Raw genomic sequence first — 22,513 nt, 5'->3', positions numbered from 1 at the left:
TTTGCTCCTTCCTCATAGATAAATTAGTATGTATACGCAAAACCTTGGCTTGAAGTTTGGTGAAAAAACACTTTTTTTTTTTTGCTGTGGCTATGCTGGTTCAAAACATGTTCAGAACTCAGCTGCTATGAAGTTTTGTTTGAGAAGAAACTCAGCATGGCCATTAGGTTATACAAAGCATTTACTGGCTGCTTACTTTCCACTTAAGTTAAAATTTAAGTTGTCTGATGCTTAGTGATTATTACTGCAGTATAGTTTTTAAGAAATTAAAAAATGAACATTAAAAAAATCTAAATTACCCCATAAAATTTTACATTATTTTTATTATTTTCCTTATATTTTTGTAAATTTAAATAAAAAATAAGAATCATTAGCAATCCTCCATGGCTTGCTAAATTAAACAGATTCATTCAAGGAAGATTAATAACCTTCAATTTAAAGATAACCCTTCCAGTAAAGAGATTAATTTAAAAAACACTAATTAAAATATTTTGGACATCAAATTCATTCTGAAAACTTAGCAAAGCCACAGCCAAAATAACTTTTTAAAATAATGAAATGAACGCATGTCAAAAATAATTCTGAGGAAAACAGAAAAATCACCTTTAGAACACCACAATAACAGTTGTGGACATCCACTGCGGAATGCTACAATAAGTGGTCAAAAACTGAAGAACAAACAGGGTATTTACACAGCCTTTCATTATCACTCCCTAAATATTTATTAATCACTGTGGTGGTCATAATGTATATCCATAAATTCTTTGTTACTCCTCCCTGCAGGGAGTGGAGCTTAACTCTCTTACCTTTGGGTGTGGACTGCATTTAGTGATTGCTTCTAACAAACAGAAGATGGAAAAGAAAACTAGTAAACTACAGCAGAGAAACCTAGCAGACACCATCTCAACCAAGTGATCAAAGTTAGCATCACCAGGAATAAGTCATGAGGATGTCATGTACCCCCTGATAGGATGTGATGAAAAGGACCCTTCACCTCTGTGATATTCTCCAAAATCCAAAGCCTCAGTCTAATCTTAAGGAAACATCACACAAACCCAAACAGAGAAACATTCTACGAAATATCTGAACAGTACTCTTAAAAAAAGTGTCAGGATCGTAAAAAAGAAAAAAAACTGAGAAATGTCATATATTGGAATGAATTAAGGAGACACACTGCTAAGTATAATGTAGATGTATCATCTATTGGATTTTGGAACAGAAAAAGCACATGAGTGAAAAAACTGGTGGAATCCAAGTAAAAACTGCTGTTTAGTTAATAGTATTGTGTTATATTGATTTCTTAGATTTGACGAATGTTTGATAAATGGTTATATAAGATATGAACATTAAGGGAAGGTTACATGGAGACTCTGTTGTGTCTTTGCATCTCCATGTAAATCTAAATTTCAAAATAAGAAGTTTAAAAATATACCTCTGAGCATTAAAGCAATGAAACTTAAAAAATAAGATTATTTCTATGAAGAGAAATACATAAATCAAAGTCTATGGCACAAAACCTAAAACTGTTATAAAGATAGGCTGTTTTTAAAAATCCATGGCATATATACATACATACTCTCTGCCCTCAGCCAATCTTTCTAATCCAGCCAAACAATGGAAGCAAGTAAGAAGACACAGACAGGAGAAAGAACCCATTCACAGATAAAATCCTAGATGCAATTATGCAGCGAGCATCTGGTAAGACTTTTTGGAAGAAAGTACAACATAATCCCTTCTACTGAGATATAAGAATTAATGTGGTCATAGTATAAGCCTAATTAAATGGATAATATCTTACACCAGCATTCTCTTAGTGAATAATTCTTCCCAACTTCCTCTTCTGTTCAGGAAAGCCAAGGAAAACTTGACTAGAGTTGAAATAAATTCCGACAAGCTAATTTCTTGTTTTTGCACATACTTCTTTGTAAAATACAGATGCCAAATGTGCCCAAAGAAATTCAAGGCCTCCTGAGATTTTTGTTTCTCAGCAACAGAATCACTCATGCCATTTATTTTTTATTTATTTACTTATTTATATTTTTGAGACCCAGTTTTGCTCTGTCACCCAGGCTGGAGTGCAGTGGCGCCATCTCGGTTCACTGCAACCTCTGCCTCCTGGGTTCAAGCGATTCTCCTGCCTGAGCCTCCCGAGTAGCTGAGATTACAGGCACGCGCCATCACGCTCGGCTGATTTTTGTATTTTTAGTAGAGACAGGGTTTCACCATTTTGGCCAGGCTGCTCTCAAACTCCTGACCTCAAATAATCTGAGCACCCCAGCCTCCCAAAGTGCTGGGATTACAGGCACGAGCCACAGCGCCCAGTCACCATTGTCGTTTAACAACTCGTCCTGAATTTGATTCCTTAAAGACTCATGCAAAGCTAAAGCATTCTGGGAAAGTTACCGTAGACCAACTGTACCTCAGAAGGCATCATCACAAACCTAACAACTTCAAATGATTTTATGTATACTAATACGGGTGATTTCTTTTTCTTACTTTGTGTTTTCTCAATTTTCAATAACGTACATGAATTAAACCTATAATTTTAAAAACTCAAAAACATATTTATAATGTACATTGTTCTTGGTTTGAAAATGAATTGCAATATATTCCAGTGGGGAACTTTGTGCTGAACTCTCAGGTTCATGACATGCTTATTGGGAATATTGTTTCCTCTCTGATGACTCCTGCGGGAACAATAGGATTACGTTTTGTTTTTTTTTTAAACAATAACTAGACAGTTTGTTCACATAACTAAAAAGTCATATAATCTCTCCATACTATGCACAGTTCAGGGTGTGTCCACTTTTTTATTTTTCTGTGGCAAAATTCAGTGATTTCATTTACTGTAAAACCCTAATCAATCAACTAAACCTGAAGAAGGCCTCAGGAGTAGATTTCTTGCAGAGTTGTAAAAAATCCTTCCATCAGTGGCTGGCCTCAATTGTTGCTAAACTATTCTTAGTAACTCTTCATGTTACTCTGTTTAGAATTGAATCAAAATGCAATGCAATTAATTTAAAAGGAAAATATGAAGAGAGAAAAGACTTCTGAGCTACCTTCAAAACCAGTTTAATTTTTCTCATGAGCAACAAGGATATTTTAAACATAATGAATGGTTCAACTCTAAAGTCGGCTATACTCTCTCCAACTAAACAATTAAGAATACAGGCATTGATTCTGTGTTTATTGATATAAAGGAACTATTGTCAGAGAGGCAAATATGCCCAAGAGAGTTTAATCAGGGCATTATAGATTCTTAGATTGCATAGTATAATCTGATTATGAATAGCAGGTGGTTAATGTACCAGAAGAAGAGTGAATAAGAATAGTCACCTAATAATGGTGTACAAAACAGCTACATGGCTTCATTTTTTATTTTTGTTTTTTACTAAAAAAGTAATAAAATGACTTTGGGTCCAGGTGGTACAGTAAAGGGATGCTTTGATGTACCCCACTAATCCTAATACTCAGAAATTAGTGATAAAATATAAAAATGGGAACAAGACATAAGGATCGGGAGCTATAAGCACACTGAGCTCCAGTTTTGGAAGGAATCGGTCAGAAACAGGTTCCTGGGGATCAGACCCAAGTCATGCTTTGGAAATCATGTTCTAAAACTCTGACTACTATTTCTGATTGCTTTCTCATCACTTTTAGGTTTTTATTCTATGACAATCATATTCTTGAATTTTTGAATATATTAATTAAAGGTTGTGTGTATACATGTTTAATTTTGTTATGACTTTTTGGAATTCTCTTTTGTTTTTCCAATTATCACTATTTTCTCCCACTGTGTTTCTATTTGTCTTAGATGTTTTTCTTTTATGTTACTTGTTTTCCTCACATACCTGGTTGTTCTTAGCTTGTCTATTAAGTTCTAAGAACGGAGGACTCTGAGGCTGGTGTGAGTTTCCTCTGGTGTTACATTTCAATAGATTTAAGTAGGTTGGTTTTTCTGTAACTCTCTGGAGTAGGAAATCATACCAGGAGCAGTTTGTACTTGGGTGGGTGTCAACTATTAGATTTCAACTTACAGTGAGTGGGTAGGGAGCCAGGAGGCGAACCTCCCAAATGCCAAATAGGAGGAATTCACTGTGGAGCATTTGCATTCACACTAGATGCCTTAAATTTCTCCCATAAGGTTCTGTTCAACTTTTAAAGGAAACGGACCCACAGTTTTTTCAGGAGGGGAAATTCTGGCTGCCTATCTTCTATGGAAGGGTTGGAGGAAGGGGAAAGCGGCACATCTCGTTTTCTTGGAACTTTTCTGGCTCAGAGCCTCTGAGAAGTTTTAAAAGGGAATTTGGCTTCTGTTGATCTTTTATAAAATAGATGATTGGAAAGTAATGTATTAAAACAATATTATGTTTGTTTCCCTCCCAAATGATGGAATGTATCATTATTTAAGACAAAATGTTATGCTTTCAGTTTTCATAGAAAAACCATTTAAGAAATAATTACCACCTACAGGACATTTTGAAATCTTTTGCAAAACTGTAGTTTTTCATTATGTCCCTTCAAATCCTTTACATAAAACCCATCCTAAGAACCCAGCTAACTAACTTGTACAGGCTCTAACAATTTACCTAGCTAGTATAATATTACAAGTAAGTGTCCTTGGTCAGAGGACCTGGTGATAGAGTCATATTGGAAATTCAAGCTCACTGTCATTATTAGAAAATAACTGCAAATACTATGTCCTCTGCTGATTGGTTAAATGCATTGTTCTTACCTACGAGACTCTGTCATCTTTAGTACAATTGCTTAGCCTTTCTGTTTCCTCTTGGTATTTCTACCTCAAATAGAAAAATTTGCCCAGAATGTAATAATAATTTTTAAAACGTGGTATGGGAAACACCTGCACATGATGAAAGACAGCCATGCAATAGAATTTTCAATGATGAAGAAAGCAGCTTCAGATGAAAATTGCATGTTTGCTATGAGACTGAAAGAAAAAAGCAAGCTTGACTAATGTTCTCACCTCTATATTAAGCAAGAGGAATGCCATCGACTGCACTCAGCACAATCTAGAAAAAACAACTTCCTCTTTCTGAAGCCATTTCCTTTTCATACCTAATATTATCTGTCAGCCACTGGTAGTTCCCTTTACCATGACTGAAGTTTGCATCAAAGCAACCTATGTGGCAAGGGAAAGTTAGAATATGGATGAGTCCTCATGATATGCGACCCCTTTGAAAAGGTCTGTGGACATCCGCCACTCGCTATAATTTCGATACAGTATAGGCAGCATGCTGGCAACCCAGGTTGAGGACATCTAAATATCAACTCCTACTACACCAAAGCAAAGGCAAATTTTCCCTTTGTTAATTTCACAGGAAATAGAGGAACCCATCCTCTCTCCTCCAATGACTGATGAAGAGGTAAAGATATTTTCAGAATACCACACTTCAGAAGGCTAAACAAGATACAGTATTTGGAAGGAGTTTGGAATTTAAGTCTCTACCACTTGCCAGCTGGGTCATCTTGAATAAATAACCTAAATTCATTAAACTTCAATTTTTCTCATCTCTAAAATGGGGGTGATGATTTCCTCCTTATAAAATTATATTGCAAAGATGGCGAGGCTTTATATATTTAAACTATATGGCGCAGAGGTGGATTAATTGGAACTGGCTCAATAGACAACCTGAACATATGTTCAGGACATAAGCAAAATGGGGGCCTCCGAAATGAAAAAATTAATTAGGTAAAAGTATGTGGTTCTTCAAAAGAAAACGATTAGGCCGGTCGCGGTGGCTCACGCCTGTAATCTCAGCACTTTAGGGGGCCAAGGCCGGTGGATCACCTGAGGTCAGGAGTTTGCGACAAAGCTGACCAATATGGTGAAACCCCGTCTCTACTAAAAATACAAAAATTAGCCAGGCGTGGTGGCGGACGCCTGTAGTCCCAGCTACTCAGGAGGCTGAGGCAAGAGAATTGCTTGAACCCTGGAGGTGGTGATTGCAATCAGCTGAGATCCCGTCACTGCACTCCAGCCTGGGTGACAGAGCAAGACTCCATCTCAAAAAAAAAAAAAAGAAAACCATTGAACTAGTCGTCTTGATATTTTTTTGAAAAGCTTATTTATATTTTATCATACTTTTAAAAAATGCTTTTGGATACTTTGCTGCTACCCATTTTGATTACATATAGGGATGGAGCCATAAACTTCTCAGTGCCTCGTAATTTGAAGGATATTCCTTTACCTCAGGTTTCTTCCTCTCTCTCTAGTTTATATCTGAGAGAGGTACACATATACCCAACCATTTTTTTTACATTGGGCATACCCAAACATGTTAACATATTTGTGCTGGTATACTTAGGAGATAGCTTTTGATTTATAGCAAATGTTCTCTTGAAATAATTTAAGGCCATAAATATCTATGTCAGTTGTGTTGTTTTTTTTTTTTTTTTACCTGTGTCCTTTCAGCCTACATTTTTCTATATTGTTCTATGTATTATCAAGTTCACAGACCCTGGGGACTAATGGGTTTTTCTGGCATGTTGTTTGGGAAAAAAAAAAAAAAAAAAAAAAAAAACCTACTCAAAAAAGGTAGAAAATTAATTACAAATGCATAGGTGGTAAATTTTTAAAATATAATGAGACTCACAGGTTTTCCACTATTTGATATTCTCTTTACAGAGTGAAATTGATGTACAGCAAAGCACACCAGATACGTGCTCATAGGGACAGACTTCTCAAAAGTTGTTCGATTCCATTTATCATCCACTGACTCTTCTTTCTATTGAAAAGAAAAGATAAACTTTTAGCTATCAAAATATCAATCATATATATGCAAGACAAACAAACGATTGCCCCAAACCTTGCTTTCTAGTCAGAAGTCCTTTGTCAAAGCTTAGCAGTCTAATTGTTTGTGGTCCTGTGGAAAAGACTATAGGAAAATTTACTTTGTTTTTAGAACTGTTAAAGACTGACTGAATTACACACTGTGTTAGGTTTTTCAGGGAGAAATAAAATGATGACTGGACTATCAGTTGAATAGGAGTTTATCTGTCTACACTAAACACATCATGCTGACCATAATATTTGAGAGTACTGCAATCTCCTAATGAAAAACAGGCTTGTGCTCAGGTATTTGCTGATTCGACTGTGCAGGAGGGCAATTGCTGTACCCAGTGTAGTGGAACATTGGCTTCTCCTTTCCATCTTTGGTTGTCTACTTCAAAGACCAAAGGTATCGTCACTGAAGTCGGTGCCTCGGTCTCCATGGACAGAGAGAAGGATTCTATTGCTTGACACAACTATTGACCTATCTGGCTTGTTTTGTCCGTGCCAGCTCTGCTGTCCTCACTGTCGATCACCAATCCTAACACTTCAACCATGAATACTTGCCCAACTCCTGCTTCCATTATTAAACATTTCCACATTTCCTGCAGCCACTCTATTTGGGATGGTTTAAAAACAGATTAAGTGAGGGAGGCTGGACTAGAATGGGTGCCGCTGACACTTCAAGCATGTGTGTGCATGCCCTTGTATAATCGTGGTGGGGCTCCAGGCTACATTACTCTACCATAAAAACCTAGTAGTGTTAGTTTTGATCTCCTAAGAACCCAGATATTCTCCTTCTTCCAGGACTACTATTTGGATCTAGTAGAAGGTAAAGTGTAACTCTGCACAGTGAAAAGGGCATAAGGGAAGATCTTAAGCAGAAGTTGGTGAATTTGCCATTTTCCCCCCCAACTTCATCTAGATTGGTGTGTCATACTTTAAGTTTATCCTTTCCTCTTTCTTCTCCAATCAAACCTTAGAAGAAAACAAATTGGTAATTAATTCTCACTGAGGCATGGATGGCTGCTAAGAGTCCATTTTAATCCTCCAGTGTTTATTTGCTTCATTTTGTTGTTGCTTTCTCAAGGAACATTTTATCATTTAAAAAGATGAATTTTAAGATAATATTGAAAATAGTGGATCAAAAAGATGGGAGACATAATTTGGGGCCAGTGTCCTTCTGATTATTATACCTAAAGATGAGCCTGACCCTTTTACATGTCAAATGTATAAAGTATGTAAACCTCAACTTTGAGGTAATGAAACTCTAGGTAACAACATTATCCATTATGGGGATAGATGCAATAACAGAGAAAAGTGTTTTATGTTAATGAATAATTTATGCAGGCAGAAATTATCAGCCTTTAAAAATTTTTTTCTCTTTTTTCTTTTTTTAATTTTATTTATTTATTTATTTATTATACTTTAAGTTCTGGGATACATGTGCAGAACATGAAGGTTTGTTACATAGGTATACACGTGCCATGGTGGTTTGCTGCATCCATCAACCCATCACCTACATTAGGTATTTCTCCCAGTGCTATCGCTCCCCTAGCCCCCGACCCCTTGACAGGACTTGGTGTTGATGTTCCCCTCCCTGTGTCCACGTGTTCTTATTGTTCAACTCCCATTTATGAATGAGACCATGCGGTGTTTGGTTATTCTGTTCCTGCGTTAGTTTGCTGAGAATGATGGTTTCCAGTTTCATCCATGTCCTTGCAAAGGACATGAACTCATCTTTTTTTATAGCCTGTTTTTTTTCTCCAGACATTTAACAAGCACTTCCCATTCACCAAAAGAGTCTATGGGCAAAGTGTTCCCTGGAGCTTGCTTCCACAACCCAGTGTTTAAGTGATGATTTTTTTTTATAGTAGCTTTATCTTTTTTTTTTTTAACAAAAACAAAAACTGGGTTTATATTCACCTGAAAACTAAATAGTGAGTAGCCCTCAAATATTTTCAAGTCTGTAATTCCATTAGCTTGCCATTACTGCAATTTGTCATGACTCAGGGATGCTGGCAGCTAAGCAGAGCCCAAGCAGATGTATGTGTCTACGGCATTGTCTCTTGCATGGAAACACCAGTGTGCCTTTCTTACCAGACTGTGATATCTTACAGACTTCTAGGACTCAAAGAAAAAGAATGCCAAAATGTATTTCACTCGGCTAAATAAACTATTAGTGCACATTTAGTTTTAGACTTCAATAGGTTCTCTTTCACAGAAAATCAGGTAATTGGTCTAATGTTGTCAATAGACTCTCTGCACAAACAAAACATTTAAAAAATACTTACCGCCACTGGCATATTTGAAAGTGCTTCATATTCTTTGGGATGGGTGATAGATATTGTGTAAGTTGCCTTTTTGTTGGGCTCATCAAAACAAGGAAAGGATTTCCTGGCATCTGTCGGTTCATGATCGGTGGCCGCTATGCTCCTTAGAAAGAAACACACAAACAAAATGCATGCTGCTTCTTCTGACAACCCCTACGTCTCTATTCCTGGGGAAAAAAAAAATCAGCTATGCAATTATAACTATTACATTTCCAAAAATGAGGTTCCATTTGAAGACTATCAAATACTTGTCAAAAGTTTTCCTGGAATTTTTAGGTTAACAAATTTTTTAAAAATTCTGAGACAGATTGCTTCAGATATTTCATTCACATATTTATTTGTCAAAAACCACAGTTACTTCTGCATCAACCTAACAGCTATTTTGGTGCCATAACTAAAATTCTGTGGAGGAGCAAAAATAAATCCAATTATGAGCTAGTACTCTCTCCACTCCAAACCCATTGAGCAACAAGTAGATAAACAGAGAGCCAAACTTAAAAGCTTGTGTCTAACTGCCCTTATGGGAAGTGAACAGCTGTCTTCTGTCACAGAGTGGAGTTTATTACAGAGTCCCCAGTCCCTGCCTCTAATGGTACATTCTTTGTTATTTATGTTACACCAGGGACAAAACCCCCAGTTTCATTTCCATGTAAAGGCAGTGCTGAGTAATCTCCTAGGTGAAGTAACCTTTGTCCCAGATTAAAGCTCACTCTTAAAAAGAGACAGCAGTGTTTATTTTTATGGCTCTAACTAGGCATATGCTTGTGTAAACTAAAATGTTAATGTTTACTATTTTCATAATTTCAAGGTGAAAATATTATTTTCTGAGTAATTGCTCAAAAAATCAATAAGCATACACTTCTTACATGTAGACATATTACAGTAAGAGAATATTGTATATTTGCTTATTAGAAAATCAAGCAAAGTAAAAAATATAAAAGTAAAGAAATGGTAATTTCTATTCATTAATAATATATATAAAGAAAAATGTTGTCGTTCAGGATTCTCAAAACTAAGAAAGACATACCATAAAGAATATCAGGCTAAATTATTACATTATCCATTCATGCAAGAAATATTAATTGAGTCCCTTCCACACACACACACATGCACACACAAGCACCTATGCATGCATGCACACATTTGCAGACATTTTTCTGGCTGCTGTGTGAAACTGCCTTTGCAAAATTATAGCAGAGGAAATTATGACAGTGAAAAACATCAGCCCTAACCGACTCCATCTTGCTTTTAACCTTTAAGCTGTATTTGTTCATTCCTGAGCACAGGCTGAACTAATTTTGGGAAGGAATTCGGTTCATGGTTTGACTCTGAAACCAAATTGATAATAGCCCTTTGCTGAAAAGACCTCCTTCTTCCCTGGGGACCAGTCTGCCTTTGCAGGACTAACAAATTAGCTACAAGATTAGAAATTACAGTTTAGAGGTCATGCAGCCTCTGGCTGCAAGAGTCTCAACCTCCTCAAATTCCTCATGGGGATAACATTACTACTGTAAAACCTAAGATTAGTGCTTGAGATATTTTGCAGACTCTGTCCTTGATGGATCAGCTGACACCACCCAGACCAGTAATCTGGCTCAACCAGTTCTGCCATCCCACCCAGGAAGAGAAAACAGCAAGAAAAACTCACTTCGACCCTGTATGATTCCATCTCTAACTTGACCAATCAGCACTCCCCACTTCCCAAGCCCCTACCCGCCAAATTATCTTAAAAACTCTGATCCCCAAATGCTCAGGGAGACAAAGTTGAGTAACAACAAAATTCCGGTGTCCTGCACAGCCGGCTCTGTATGAATTACTCTTTCTCCGTTTCAATTCCCCCATCTTGATAAATCGGCTCTGTCTAGGCAGCGGGCACGGTGAACTGACTGGGCGGTTACATGTATAGATTAGATTCCAGATGGCTTACAGGGTGTTAGACGAGATACACAAATAAATAAATAATTTAGGAGAGTGATGATAGCTATATAGAAAATAAAACACTGGAAGAGACAAAGAATGACTAGGAAAAGTGGTAAGCAACAACATTAGGTAGAGTAGTCACAATCTCTTGGTTTGCCAAGATCTAAATAATAAGAAAAAGCCAGGCAAGTGGAGATTCAGGGAGATATGTTCAAGTAGAAGGAACCATTAGTGCAAAGTCCCTAAGATGAAAAAGAACCTGATGTGGTTGAAGAATTGAAAGGTGTCCAGTGTGGCTAAAGAACACTGATCCAGATGGACTGGAGCCAGAGATAAGTTGGACATGAGGTCAGCAGAGGCCAGATCAGGAAAATATCAGAGATCATGAGAAGAGCATGCATTTTATTTTGATTGAAGGATTTATTACAGTCAATGATTTGACTGCCTTTGGCCAAATATGGGAGTATTGGAACATCAAAATAAACAATGGGATTATAACTCATTGAATAAATTAACAATCTCTGAGTTTTTACTCTAACTTTTAAAGATGAATAAATAAATGGGTGACAAGGGAAATTTCTTCCTTCCAGTAGATTGTCTACTAATAATATTTGAAGGAAAATTGATTTTAAAAAATCATCAGTGGGTGCCAAATCAAGGGGGTGAAAGTTTGGGGAGGAAGGGATATTTGCAAGGTTTCAAAAAAACACCCTGAAAGTTACCTAAAGAGAAACATTGTAACTTTACAATGGAGACGTTTGTTGGACACTACCTTAAGCAAGCTATCAAAGGAAGCATCACTAATAAGATTTCAAACAAGCACCATGTGTCTCTAATGTGATTCCTGAGAGAGACACATCACTTCTGTAATAGTCCTGACAAAGAAAAAAAAAAGAAAGCTTAACTTGCATTTTTAAATCATGAGGAAAATCAGACAAGCTAAAACTGAGGGACATTTACAAAATAGCTGGCCTGTATTCTTCAAAAATACTAACTTTAGAAAGACAAAGAAGGACTAAGGGACTTCTTTTAGTTTAAAGTTTAAAGGAGTCTAAAAGGGCATGACACTAAATGCAATGCACCATTCCAGACTGGGTACTGGACTGGGAGAAAAATCATTTAAAAAGACATCGTTAGGTTAGTTGATAAAATTTTATTACAGACTGTGAATTAGATAATTGTATCAATGTTAAATTTCTTGATTTTGACGACTGCACTATGCTTATTTTAGAGAATGCCCCTGTACTTAAGAAATATGCTCTGATGTTAAGGGATAAAGGGAGAGGATGTTTCCATGTGCTCTGGAAAGGAAGGGGAAGGGTTATGGGCTAAAATGTAAACAATTGGTGAATCTAGGTTAAGTCTTTCTAGGAATTCCTAGTACCATTCTTATAACTTTTCCTATGAGTTTGAAATTATGTCACAATAAACTTACCCAAGAAAAGCCTCAGTTAAGAATGCATTCTGCAAAAGAATAATCATTGATTTAGTTTTGTGACATTAACAGTTTAGTCAATTGAAGTTTCTAAACACCTTGCAGATTGTAGTTAATTGCAAATATATCAGACTCTAAAAAAGCCTGTACATTTTCCCAGAGTATGAAAGTTTTATAGTAAGATCCACCAAGCTCCAACTCCATGTTTAGTCAGCTGCCTTTTTCTTCTGAATTCTTCTGGCTTCTGATGTCTTCCAGAGGCAGAGGAAAAGGAAAAGTCACTCCTTGCAAGAATGTCTCCGCTGAGTCACACCTCAGAAATAGGCCAGCTAACTAATTTGAGAAAATGAGTGTGTGTGAGTGTGCGCGCGTGCATGCGCGCACCACACACATCTTCGTGTGTGGGAGGTGAGAGGAAGGAGGGAGTGGAATTACATTTTCCTAAGCTATAGCCATGGGGTATGTTTTCAAATACTCTATTTTACTCTTGGCTGGATGCTAGAATATGAATACACACACACACACATACACACACACACACACACACATATATATTCCTAAGAATCCAGGAAAGAAAATAATTTTCAATCCTTTTCTTACCTTCTCTTTTTAAAAGATATTCTGCTTGATTGTAGGCAAAAACTACCTTTCTAAACTAGCATACTCCTGAGCTTGCCAACGGACATGGAACAGAACAGTGTGGGAGATTTCTCTGTGCAGTGTGTTTGGTCCAGCTTAGTGGTCCTCTCAGCAAATGTCAATCACAGCAAGTCTAACTCAATCACAGTGACCCAGATATAGATACAGTGACATTCATCAACCAGAAGAGCTATATAATGTTTATTTTCTTTTTCTTTTTTAAAGTTCAGAGCCAATATGATTTTATGGGGAAAACCCTTTTCTAAGAGCAAACATTCTTACATTCTAATCCACTTCAGCTACTTAAGTGGGATCTTGACCAAGTCACAAAACCCCAGACTTTTAGTGTCCTCATCTGTAAAACCTGGTCACCAGAGCATGTATGGCCTCTTCACAGCATTATGGGGAAAGGAGAAGGGGTAGATTACATGTAGTAATACATTTGAAACTCCCTTAAAATTTACATAATGCGGTTAGGATATACCTCATTCTACATCTTATAAATCTAGAATATAAGAATCTACTTCTTATAAATCTAGAATGCTAACTGTGACCTAGCACTTTCGCAATCTGAAATATTTCAAATTCTTTCATTTGACTGTAATACATACTGGAACAAAATTACTTGGTGTATATACACTATATGCAATATAAGCATTTTTAAAATGGTAACCTGTTCTTTTTCTCATGAACTTTAGAATAACTCAAAAGCTCCTTTTTATATATCCTAAATTCCATCAGTCGGCCCTAAATTTTTCTAAGTGTATGCAAAGTTGAAAACAAGGAATAAGAGATAACAATACAAAACAATTCTAGATCACAACTTATTTGGGAAGGTTTCATTCAGTAATTAAAATCAGATGACTTGTGTTGCAAATTAAGAGAAAAAGGCTGACTAATAGCACAATATGTTCAGGAGTGACTTGTGGATATGTCCTGAATAATTATCACACCAGGCAAATGTGTTGGAGTAAACCACCTTCCCACAAGGGCCCCCCATGCCACATTAATAGGTCACTTACTAGACCTAGAACAATAAAATGATAGTCTATGCAATTTAGTCATTTCCAAAAGGGAAGAGCATTTCTCTGGCATCTCTCAGTGGATCAGATCAAGGTGACTTCAGAGAAAACTGAGGGAGAAGGGACGATAGCACAAACTATGGCTTGGATCACTCTGAATCGATTCTAAAAACAAAAACCAAGAAAGGTACCTAATTTTCTCATAAATCATCTGGTATACTGCTTCCAGGGAAGACTCTCCAGCTGTGTTGAGCAATTTTATAGCTGAACCAGCAAAATAAACAGCAAGTTTTGGGTGAAATCCTTAAACACAGAGCTTCTGATTCAGAACAGGTAGTCACAATTGCTAGAAGTCTATATAGACTAAATAAAGGGTTCCAGAATTATGTACAGGTGCAGACTGGTGAAAAACAACCCCTTTAGATTGTTCAGACTTCTGTGTATTTTTATGGTGGTTTGAATTATCCAGTTAGTTATTTAATTTTATTTTCCAATTGCTTTTTTTCTATATAGAAGATATTCAAGGTCAAGTAAAATTTCTTTTTGTTTTCTTGCTTCTAAAATAAAATAAGTTTACTTAGCCTCCTGCAACAAGTAAACAAGACCAAAAAGAAAATATATTCTTTGTTTGTTTGTTTGTTTGAGATGGAGTCTCACTCTGTCACCCAGGCTAGCGTGCAGTGGCGCGATCTTGACTCACAGCAACCTCCGCCTCCTGGGTTCAAGCAATTCTCCTACCTCAGCCTCCAGAGTAGCTAGGATCACAGGCATTTGCCACTACCCCCCACTAATTTTTGTATTTTAAGTAGAGACGGGGTTTCTCCATGTTAGCCAGGCTGGTCTCAAACTCCTGACCTCAGGTGATCCACCCACCTCAGCCTCCCAAAGGGCTGGGATTACAGGTATGAGCCACCTTGCCCAACCAAAAATCTATTCCTTATTGACATTCTTACTGACAATGGGATAATAGCTCAGCATACCAATCTAAGAATATAATCAACAAACTGACATACAATAAAAATTTCAAGGTCAAAGCTACATGTGCTTGAGTATACATACACATCCATGCATGTAAGAATACATTACATACACACACACACACACACACACACTTAATAATGATTATCTCACCGATGTTTCCACTCAACTCCTAAATCTTTATTACAAGCTCTAACTTTGTGCTTCAGACTTACATATGCAAGTGCTTACTAGTCATCTCTTCCTAGATGTCTGACAAGCCATAAACACATCTGACACTGAACTTACGACCTTCCCTTCCAACGTGGCTATTTCCCACCTATTTCCAATATCAACTGAGGGGAAGGCTAGCTGGGGTATCCTACACCCATAACTTTAACTCACCCTTCCTCGTAGTCAATCAGTCTGCAAATCTTGACTACTTTACCTCCAAACTATTTTCTCCATTGTGCCCTCTCTTGTCTATCCTGAAATTACTTTTCCTGTCTGATTCTTATCTTCTCTTTCCTGGATTGCTCCAATATCTTTCATGTATCCAAGTGTATAGTTGAGTTAACTCTTTCTTTCACCATCCATATCCAAAAAGTCACCAGGTAATTCCTCCTTCGTAATGCCTATCATGGCTATTTTTCCTTTTCCTCCATATGGGTTTTCCTCAGTGATGTCTAGCTAGCCTCTTCATATAAACTTCCCCTACAAACTAATTTTCTTGTCCCCACTATGCTTTTCTGACTTAGTGCCTTTCCTTACGCCTGCTTTTACTTTCTCACTGGTCTCTGCTGCTGAACTCCCACCATAACATCAAAATTCAGCTTAAATCCTACTAGTGCTACAAAGAACACCTTGGAAGCCCAAACTAGAAATGATCTCTTTAAAATTCTGGTTGTACTTCCTGTCAATTCCACTGTTTCTCTGCCTTTAAACTATGGAATTTACATTCCTAAGTACAAATACACACACACACACACACACACACACACACATATAAACTCTTCCTTTCCAAAGGGCAGCGAGAAAAGGAACCAAGGGAAAGTTTTTACCTAAGTGGGAAGGTAGAGATGTTCTTGGTGGAAGTTGGGCTCGTTTATGGGAAAGGAGCTGTGGTAATGCAATGTGTCCCAGCATTTGCCAGAGGATACTAGTCATGTGAGAGCTTATATGAAAATATTTCCATATATTCCATTTAACAATATTTGAGTGCTCACTGTGTGCCAAACAGTAAATGAGAGACATATATCCCTACTCTTAAGAACCCCACAGAAGAATCTATAGCCACAGATAGTTGGGAAATTACATAGAGGACATTATCATATAAAAATCTCTGAAAACCCTATAATCCCAGCTACTCAGAAAGGTGAGGTGGGAGGATCACTTGAACTCATGAACTCATGAGTTCAAGCCAGAAGATCTACTCCAGCCTGGACCTCATCTCTTTAAAAAAAAAAAAAAAAGTCTCTAAAAATTCCATAATTAAAAAACAAAATCCAAAACAGATCATTGTGTATTTAGTATTATTGCACAAACTGATTTAGCCACAGAATCTCTCCCCTGCCATTTTTCTGGTAATATCCACTGAAATCCCCATGCAACTGGAATTCTGTGGTCCATACTTTGGGAAATGCTAAGTAAGCATAATTCAAATGCTTACAAGGAAAAGTCAAATCTTGGAGAGAAGAAAATATATACTTTGGAGTTTGGGTGGAGGGAAACTCTTTTAGGGAAGGGAACAGCTGGAAATCCTACATAACACGGTGAGAAAATAGGAAAAAGGAGGGTGTGGTCAGAGGAACATTCCAAAGGTTCCAATCCTTCCAAGTGAATTTCCTCAGACCCTAAAGAATAGACTAGAAAGTAGGAAGAGGTAGATCAATAAAGGAAAAGTGACTGGATGTTTCTCAAACTTTCTCCTTCCACGCCCCACTAAAACTCCGTTCCCAGAAAGACAATGTGGAATTCTAAATTGTGCCCCCTTTCTTCCCCATGTCTCAATCTTGAGAGGAAGCATCTTAGGTAGCTGTGAAGTTTGTGAAGCTCAAAGTCCTGATTGCATTTGCAGAAATTAAGTAATTTTGGTGACTGCTGAGTGCAATCCTGTTTAGTTTGCACTGTGATTGTCACATTAATATCCCTAACTGCTAATACTCAATCCTGGAGCTACATTTTACATTAAGGTCAGAAAATACAATTTTTGACGCCGTACTTCACATGTATTACTATGATGATGTTTAAAATGATACAAATGTCACATATGATGAAACTCACTCTATAGTATGAAAGAAAGGCTCTGCCCCGGGTGAACTCCCTCTGGCGGCCCTTATATGGAGCCTGTGGATGAGAACTCCTAGAGGCTGCATTGCCAAAATATTACTCACAGGCTTGAAAAAAAAAAGCATGATGCACTTTTCTCATATGCTTGAAATATTTCAGACAAGGAAAACAAAAAGTATTCCATTTAGCCTAAATGAGGTTACTGAGCTGACGCCAGATCTGTTCCAAAACCATGTGTGTGCAGTACAGAACTGGCAGCATCTTTTGTAATGTGAGAGCTTCAACTGCTCCCAATGAAACACACAAACTTGGGAACACCAGTCCTCAGAGAGAGCTGAACTGAGCATCAGCCTTCCTCACCGATCTTGCCGTCATTTCACATTCTCCAATCAAAGTTAAGTCAACTGAGCTTCAGAAGGGCAGCTCTGTGGTATACACTTTATGGCAAAATTAACTGGTACTGTAAATTAACTCAAAGAGTGAGAGTATTTGTGTATATAATGCTTTTTTAGACTTATAAAGTACATAATACAAACATTAATGGAAACTACGTAGTTCCCATTTTTGGCCTTCCTAATATGTGTAAAATTTTATTTCATTTATTTTATAAATATTTTGATGGTTTTACTCAGATAAAATTTCTCTTGTCTTTATGATCTAAGAAGCAGTTTTAAAGTTTTAGCAATAATATTTGAAAAATCTTGACTCGCTTTCACTTTAATGAATTTTTAGAATCTCTTTAAGGTGGATATTCTTCAGAATATCGCCCTTCCTTCGACCATTGGCAAACACTTTTAAAAAATCATTGTATTATTAATAAGGCTTAGAGAAATAGGTGCTTTCATACATTGTTGGTGGAAATGGAGTTTGGGACATATTTTTTGGAAGTCAGTTTGGAGACACACACACATGCATACACATATTCATGCATATATATGTTATATATGTATATGCATGTACACATACATACCCAGACATACACGTGTTTATACACAGGTAGTATTGGCCCATCTTCTAGGAATTTTCTTAAAGAAATATTAGAAAATATTCATAAACAGTTATTTACAAGGATAGTCAATATAAGTATGTGCCTTCTTCTAGATCCTTATAGGTGAAAAAATAGGAGCAACTTAAATACCCACATTTAATGGAAAAGTGAATCAACTACATTGTATTCATACAATGGCCTACAATGTATCCATCAAATCGTTTGTGGAAGAACACCAAATGACCGTATTAAAGCATTGATGCTATATTGAAAAAGCATGTTACACAATACTATGTATAATATAATTATGCCACAGCTATCTATGTCCAGAAAAGTACTACAAGAGTCTCTGCCTAAATGTTAACAATGGCTATACTTGGGTAAAGAATTTATGGATGAATTTATTTTTTCTTATAATTATTCTCTTTTTTCTGAGTTTTCTTCAATAAATGTATATTATTTATGTTATCAATAAACAAAGTAACTATTACAATATCTTGGTATATTTGTAACACTTTGACCCAGCAATTCTATTTTTAGGACTATATCCTAAGGAAATAAACAGATGCACATACAAAGAGGTATTTAGAACTATGTTCTTTGGTGATTTGTTTATAATAATATAATACTAGAAACAACTCAAATGCTCAACAATAGAATTTGTTTTAAAAAATTACAATGAACCACTGCACCCCGCGAGGGCGGATCACGAGGTCAGGAGATCGAGACCATCCTGGCTACCCTGGTGAAACCCCGTCTCTACTAAAAAATACAAAAAAACTAGCTGGGCGAGGTGGCGGGCGCCTGTAGTCCCAGCTACTGGGGAGGCTGAGGCAGGAGAATGGCGAGAACCCGGGAGACGGAGCTTGCAGTGAGCCAAGATCCAGCCACAGCACTCCAGCCTGGGCGACAGAGTGAGACTCCGTCTCAAAAAAAAAAAAAAAAATACAATGAATTCAAGCAATGGAATATTTCACATCTCTAAAATCAGATTCTTAGCTGTGTGCAGTGGCTCAAGCCTATAATCCCAGCACTTTGAGAAGTAGAGGCAGGAGGATTGCTTGAGCCCAGAAGTTCAAGACCAGCCTGGGCAACATAGCAAGACCTTGTCTCAATAAAAAACAAAAAACAGATTCTTGAAAACATGTAAGAACAAGGGGAACTTCCCAAGACATTAAGTAAAAAAGGCATGTAGATAGACAGATATAATGCAATTAAAGGTTTGATTGCCTAGAAAAACATTAGAATATACATTAATATGCTAGCAGGGATTACCATTGGGCAGTGAAATTACTTACAGATTCTTTTGATTATCCTTTTTGATAATTTTTATGCTTTCAATGATGTAATTTTTATGAACATAAAAAAATGTAAATGGTAAGAGTGTTTTATTGCTAGCAATATTAAGATATAGGATCTATATAAGCATGACCCCTCCAGATATTTTCTTCAAACTATCACTCTACTCAATTTATCAGTTTACCACACAGGAATATAGGAATATTTAAATGTTTTGTTTTAGTCCATGAGTCTGTCTGACAAACTATAGAAAGAATTTTGACCAAAAATTTTGCTTGCTCTGTAGGATGCTTAAAACAACAAGAAAAAGGGATATTTGTGGGTGGACTGGCCCAAGGCTCACATCTCTAAACTATGACACAAATCTTTCTTAATCATTTACCTCTTCAGAATCTAAGCCAGCAAAGCAGTCCGGAGACAACACAAGGTGTAGTGTAGCCTTCCTCCCTGATACAAGGGCTACATCCACAGTGTGAAGGAAGATTTTTGGAGTTCAGTGAGAGAGTTTATGCCTTTAACATAGCTCTGGTAGTAGCCACTGATAGATACAAAGGCTAAATAGGTGGCTAAGTAGAATAAATATCTATCTACCTAGATAGATATTTGTATACAAATATTTGTATGTATTTAACTATTTAATATATCTTTTATGTTGTAAAAGACTTAGCATTACGTTTGCATATTGCATGATAAGCAACAAGCCCCAAAATTTATCTATGCCACTGATGTGTGGACTCAATGGGTATTTCCTGAAAGCCTATGTGCAAAGCATGGTTCTGGCCATAGGAGACAAAAAAAAAGCAGTCATGTCTTCCTTTCCAGATGAAGACACAAAGACAATTCTGTGGATCACATGTGATTTTTCAATGTCTCTCTTCTCCAAAAAAGAGACATTGGACAAAAAAAAAAAAAAAAAATGGACAAAATAATAACAGAAATTTACTGATGTTTCACGTAAATTTAGTGTAATACCACTTTAAAAATTCACATACATTGCTATATATATATTGCTACATAGCCTGGGAATATCACTAGTGAAATTTACCAAAAGCAGTTTTTACACCTGAGATAATGTATGGAAATCTTCAAGATAGGGTGCAGTATATTATTATTTCTCCTGATGGAATAAAAGACTTACACTAACTTTTGACTCCACAAAGCTCGTTCACTACTTTCAAGTTTTATGACAGGGTTTGGAAACACAACAGGGCAACAATTTTGGCTTCCCAGATGGACAGCCAGAATTGAAACCAAGAGCCGATCAAGATCAGACCAACATAATAATTAAAAGTGGAGAGTGAAAAGGAAAGGAAAAGAAACGGAAAGCAGATATGTGAGCTTAAGGGAGGTAAAACAAAAATTAATATTTACTTGACTTGTCCGTTCTCCGTGTAGGTGGTTCTGTAAAACCCCACGAGGGAGCCGTTCAGCCAGCCGGCGAACTCCATGGTCAGGAGATAGAGGCTATCTCCACTGCTGGGGGTAAGCTCTTCCTCCGCCTCGACCACCACGTACTCCTGCTTTTTGTACTCGAAACATCTCCGGACTTGCACCTGGTCCCCCGAGGGCCTCTTCAGCTCGGGGAGCCGGGTGATCCTGGTCTCCCGGAGGTGCAGCCACAGGTACCGGGTGGGCGCGCTCAGATTGATGGAGATGCTCACGGTGCCCGTGTAGGTGTCCTCCTCCAACAGGGGCTTCACGTGCAGGTCGTAGTGGACCGGGTTGACGAAGTCCGGCAGTCGAAAGTTTTTCCACTCTCCGCTCTCATCCTCACTGACCGGGCAGATGTCCTGGTCCTGGGCAGGAGGACCTGAGGGGCTGGCCGTGGAAGAAGGCAGGTGGGAAGGAGCCGGCGCAGTGCCCGGCCCACCGTCGCCGCTGGAGTCACACGATCTGGTCAAGCCCACAGCAAGTCCCACTATTAATCCTACACCCACCACCACCGCACAGAGAATGGCCACGTGTTTCGTTTGAATGCAGTATCTCTTAGAGCCCTCTCTCTCCGCAAAGTTCATTTTTGCTTCCGAAGTCAAGTGTTACACATAAAAAGATGTCAAATTTAACTAACTAACGTCAGCAGACTTCCTTTTTAAATTGGAAGGAATCCCCTGATTTGGCAGCCTGTTTTCGCTTTTCCCACACCTCTCTCTCTGGCTTCTTGTGCCTTTTCCTCTCCCTTTTCACGTTCCCACCAGCCACTCAGGATGAATGCGGAAACAAGGAGGGTGGAATGAGGACTCCGTAAGAGGAGCCGAGTGGGAGGAAGAGGGCTGGAGAGAAGACTGTCAGAGCTCCCCTTATAAACCACGCATCTCCACCCTTACCCCTCCTGCACTGCAGCGAGTTAAATATAAAACAGGGCTTCGCTTATCAGCCAAGGGGAGGATGAGCCCTTGCCAAAGCTCCGTCAGCAGCTTTCAGGGAGGAAGCGTTTGGGAGAGGTGTGCTTACGATAGAAAATCTCAACCTTTGCCACTCAGCCTGGGGCTTCTTCCTGTTGTGTTCACAATCTCTCCTTCCTAACTAAAGGGCTTCTTGAATTTCAGCTATTTTATCAGATAGCTTGCCAAAGACACTAAATGTTTTCTTTTATTTTTTCCCCCTCATAGTATGTAAACATTCAAAATCTGTCCTTTGGAGAAGTCATATCCTGGAATTGGGTGCTCAGGGTGATTCAAGGACCACCTAGGTACTCAGTAAATATTTGTGGAATTAGATTAGGAAAGCGTAGCCAGGTAACGCTAAATCAGTTCAGCTGGTGCTGGATGAATGCGAGAGGGGGATCTCAAAGAAATTAGCCAAAGCAGTAGTGGAGCTGGAAAGCTTAAGAAGAAGAGAGAG

General features: G+C 37.8%; 1 protein-coding gene across 1 annotated transcript in view; it reads right to left on the bottom strand.

The window, feature by feature from the left end:
• Positions 1–22,024, bottom strand: part of ENPEP (glutamyl aminopeptidase) — an 84,414-nt gene extending 62,390 nt beyond the window's left edge. Inside the window, exons 1-3 of the mRNA XM_033215005.1 lie at positions 21,044–22,024; positions 9,085–9,226; positions 6,615–6,746 (exon numbers count right to left, since the gene is read on the bottom strand). Coding sequence (XP_033070896.1) covers positions 6,615–6,746; positions 9,085–9,226; positions 21,044–21,687 — 918 coding nt within the window. The 5' untranslated portion in view covers positions 21,688–22,024. The remainder of the gene's footprint in view (positions 1–6,614; positions 6,747–9,084; positions 9,227–21,043) is intronic.
• Between the last annotated feature and the right edge of the window lie 489 nt (positions 22,025–22,513).

Source organism: Trachypithecus francoisi, unplaced genomic scaffold (genome assembly GCF_009764315.1).
Source record: "Trachypithecus francoisi isolate TF-2019V2 unplaced genomic scaffold, Tfra_2.0 Lachesis_group1, whole genome shotgun sequence".
Classification (NCBI taxonomy): domain Eukaryota; kingdom Metazoa; phylum Chordata; class Mammalia; order Primates; family Cercopithecidae; genus Trachypithecus; species Trachypithecus francoisi.
Note: the sequence above shows the minus strand (reverse complement) of the source record. Positions and strands in the feature narration are given on the sequence as shown.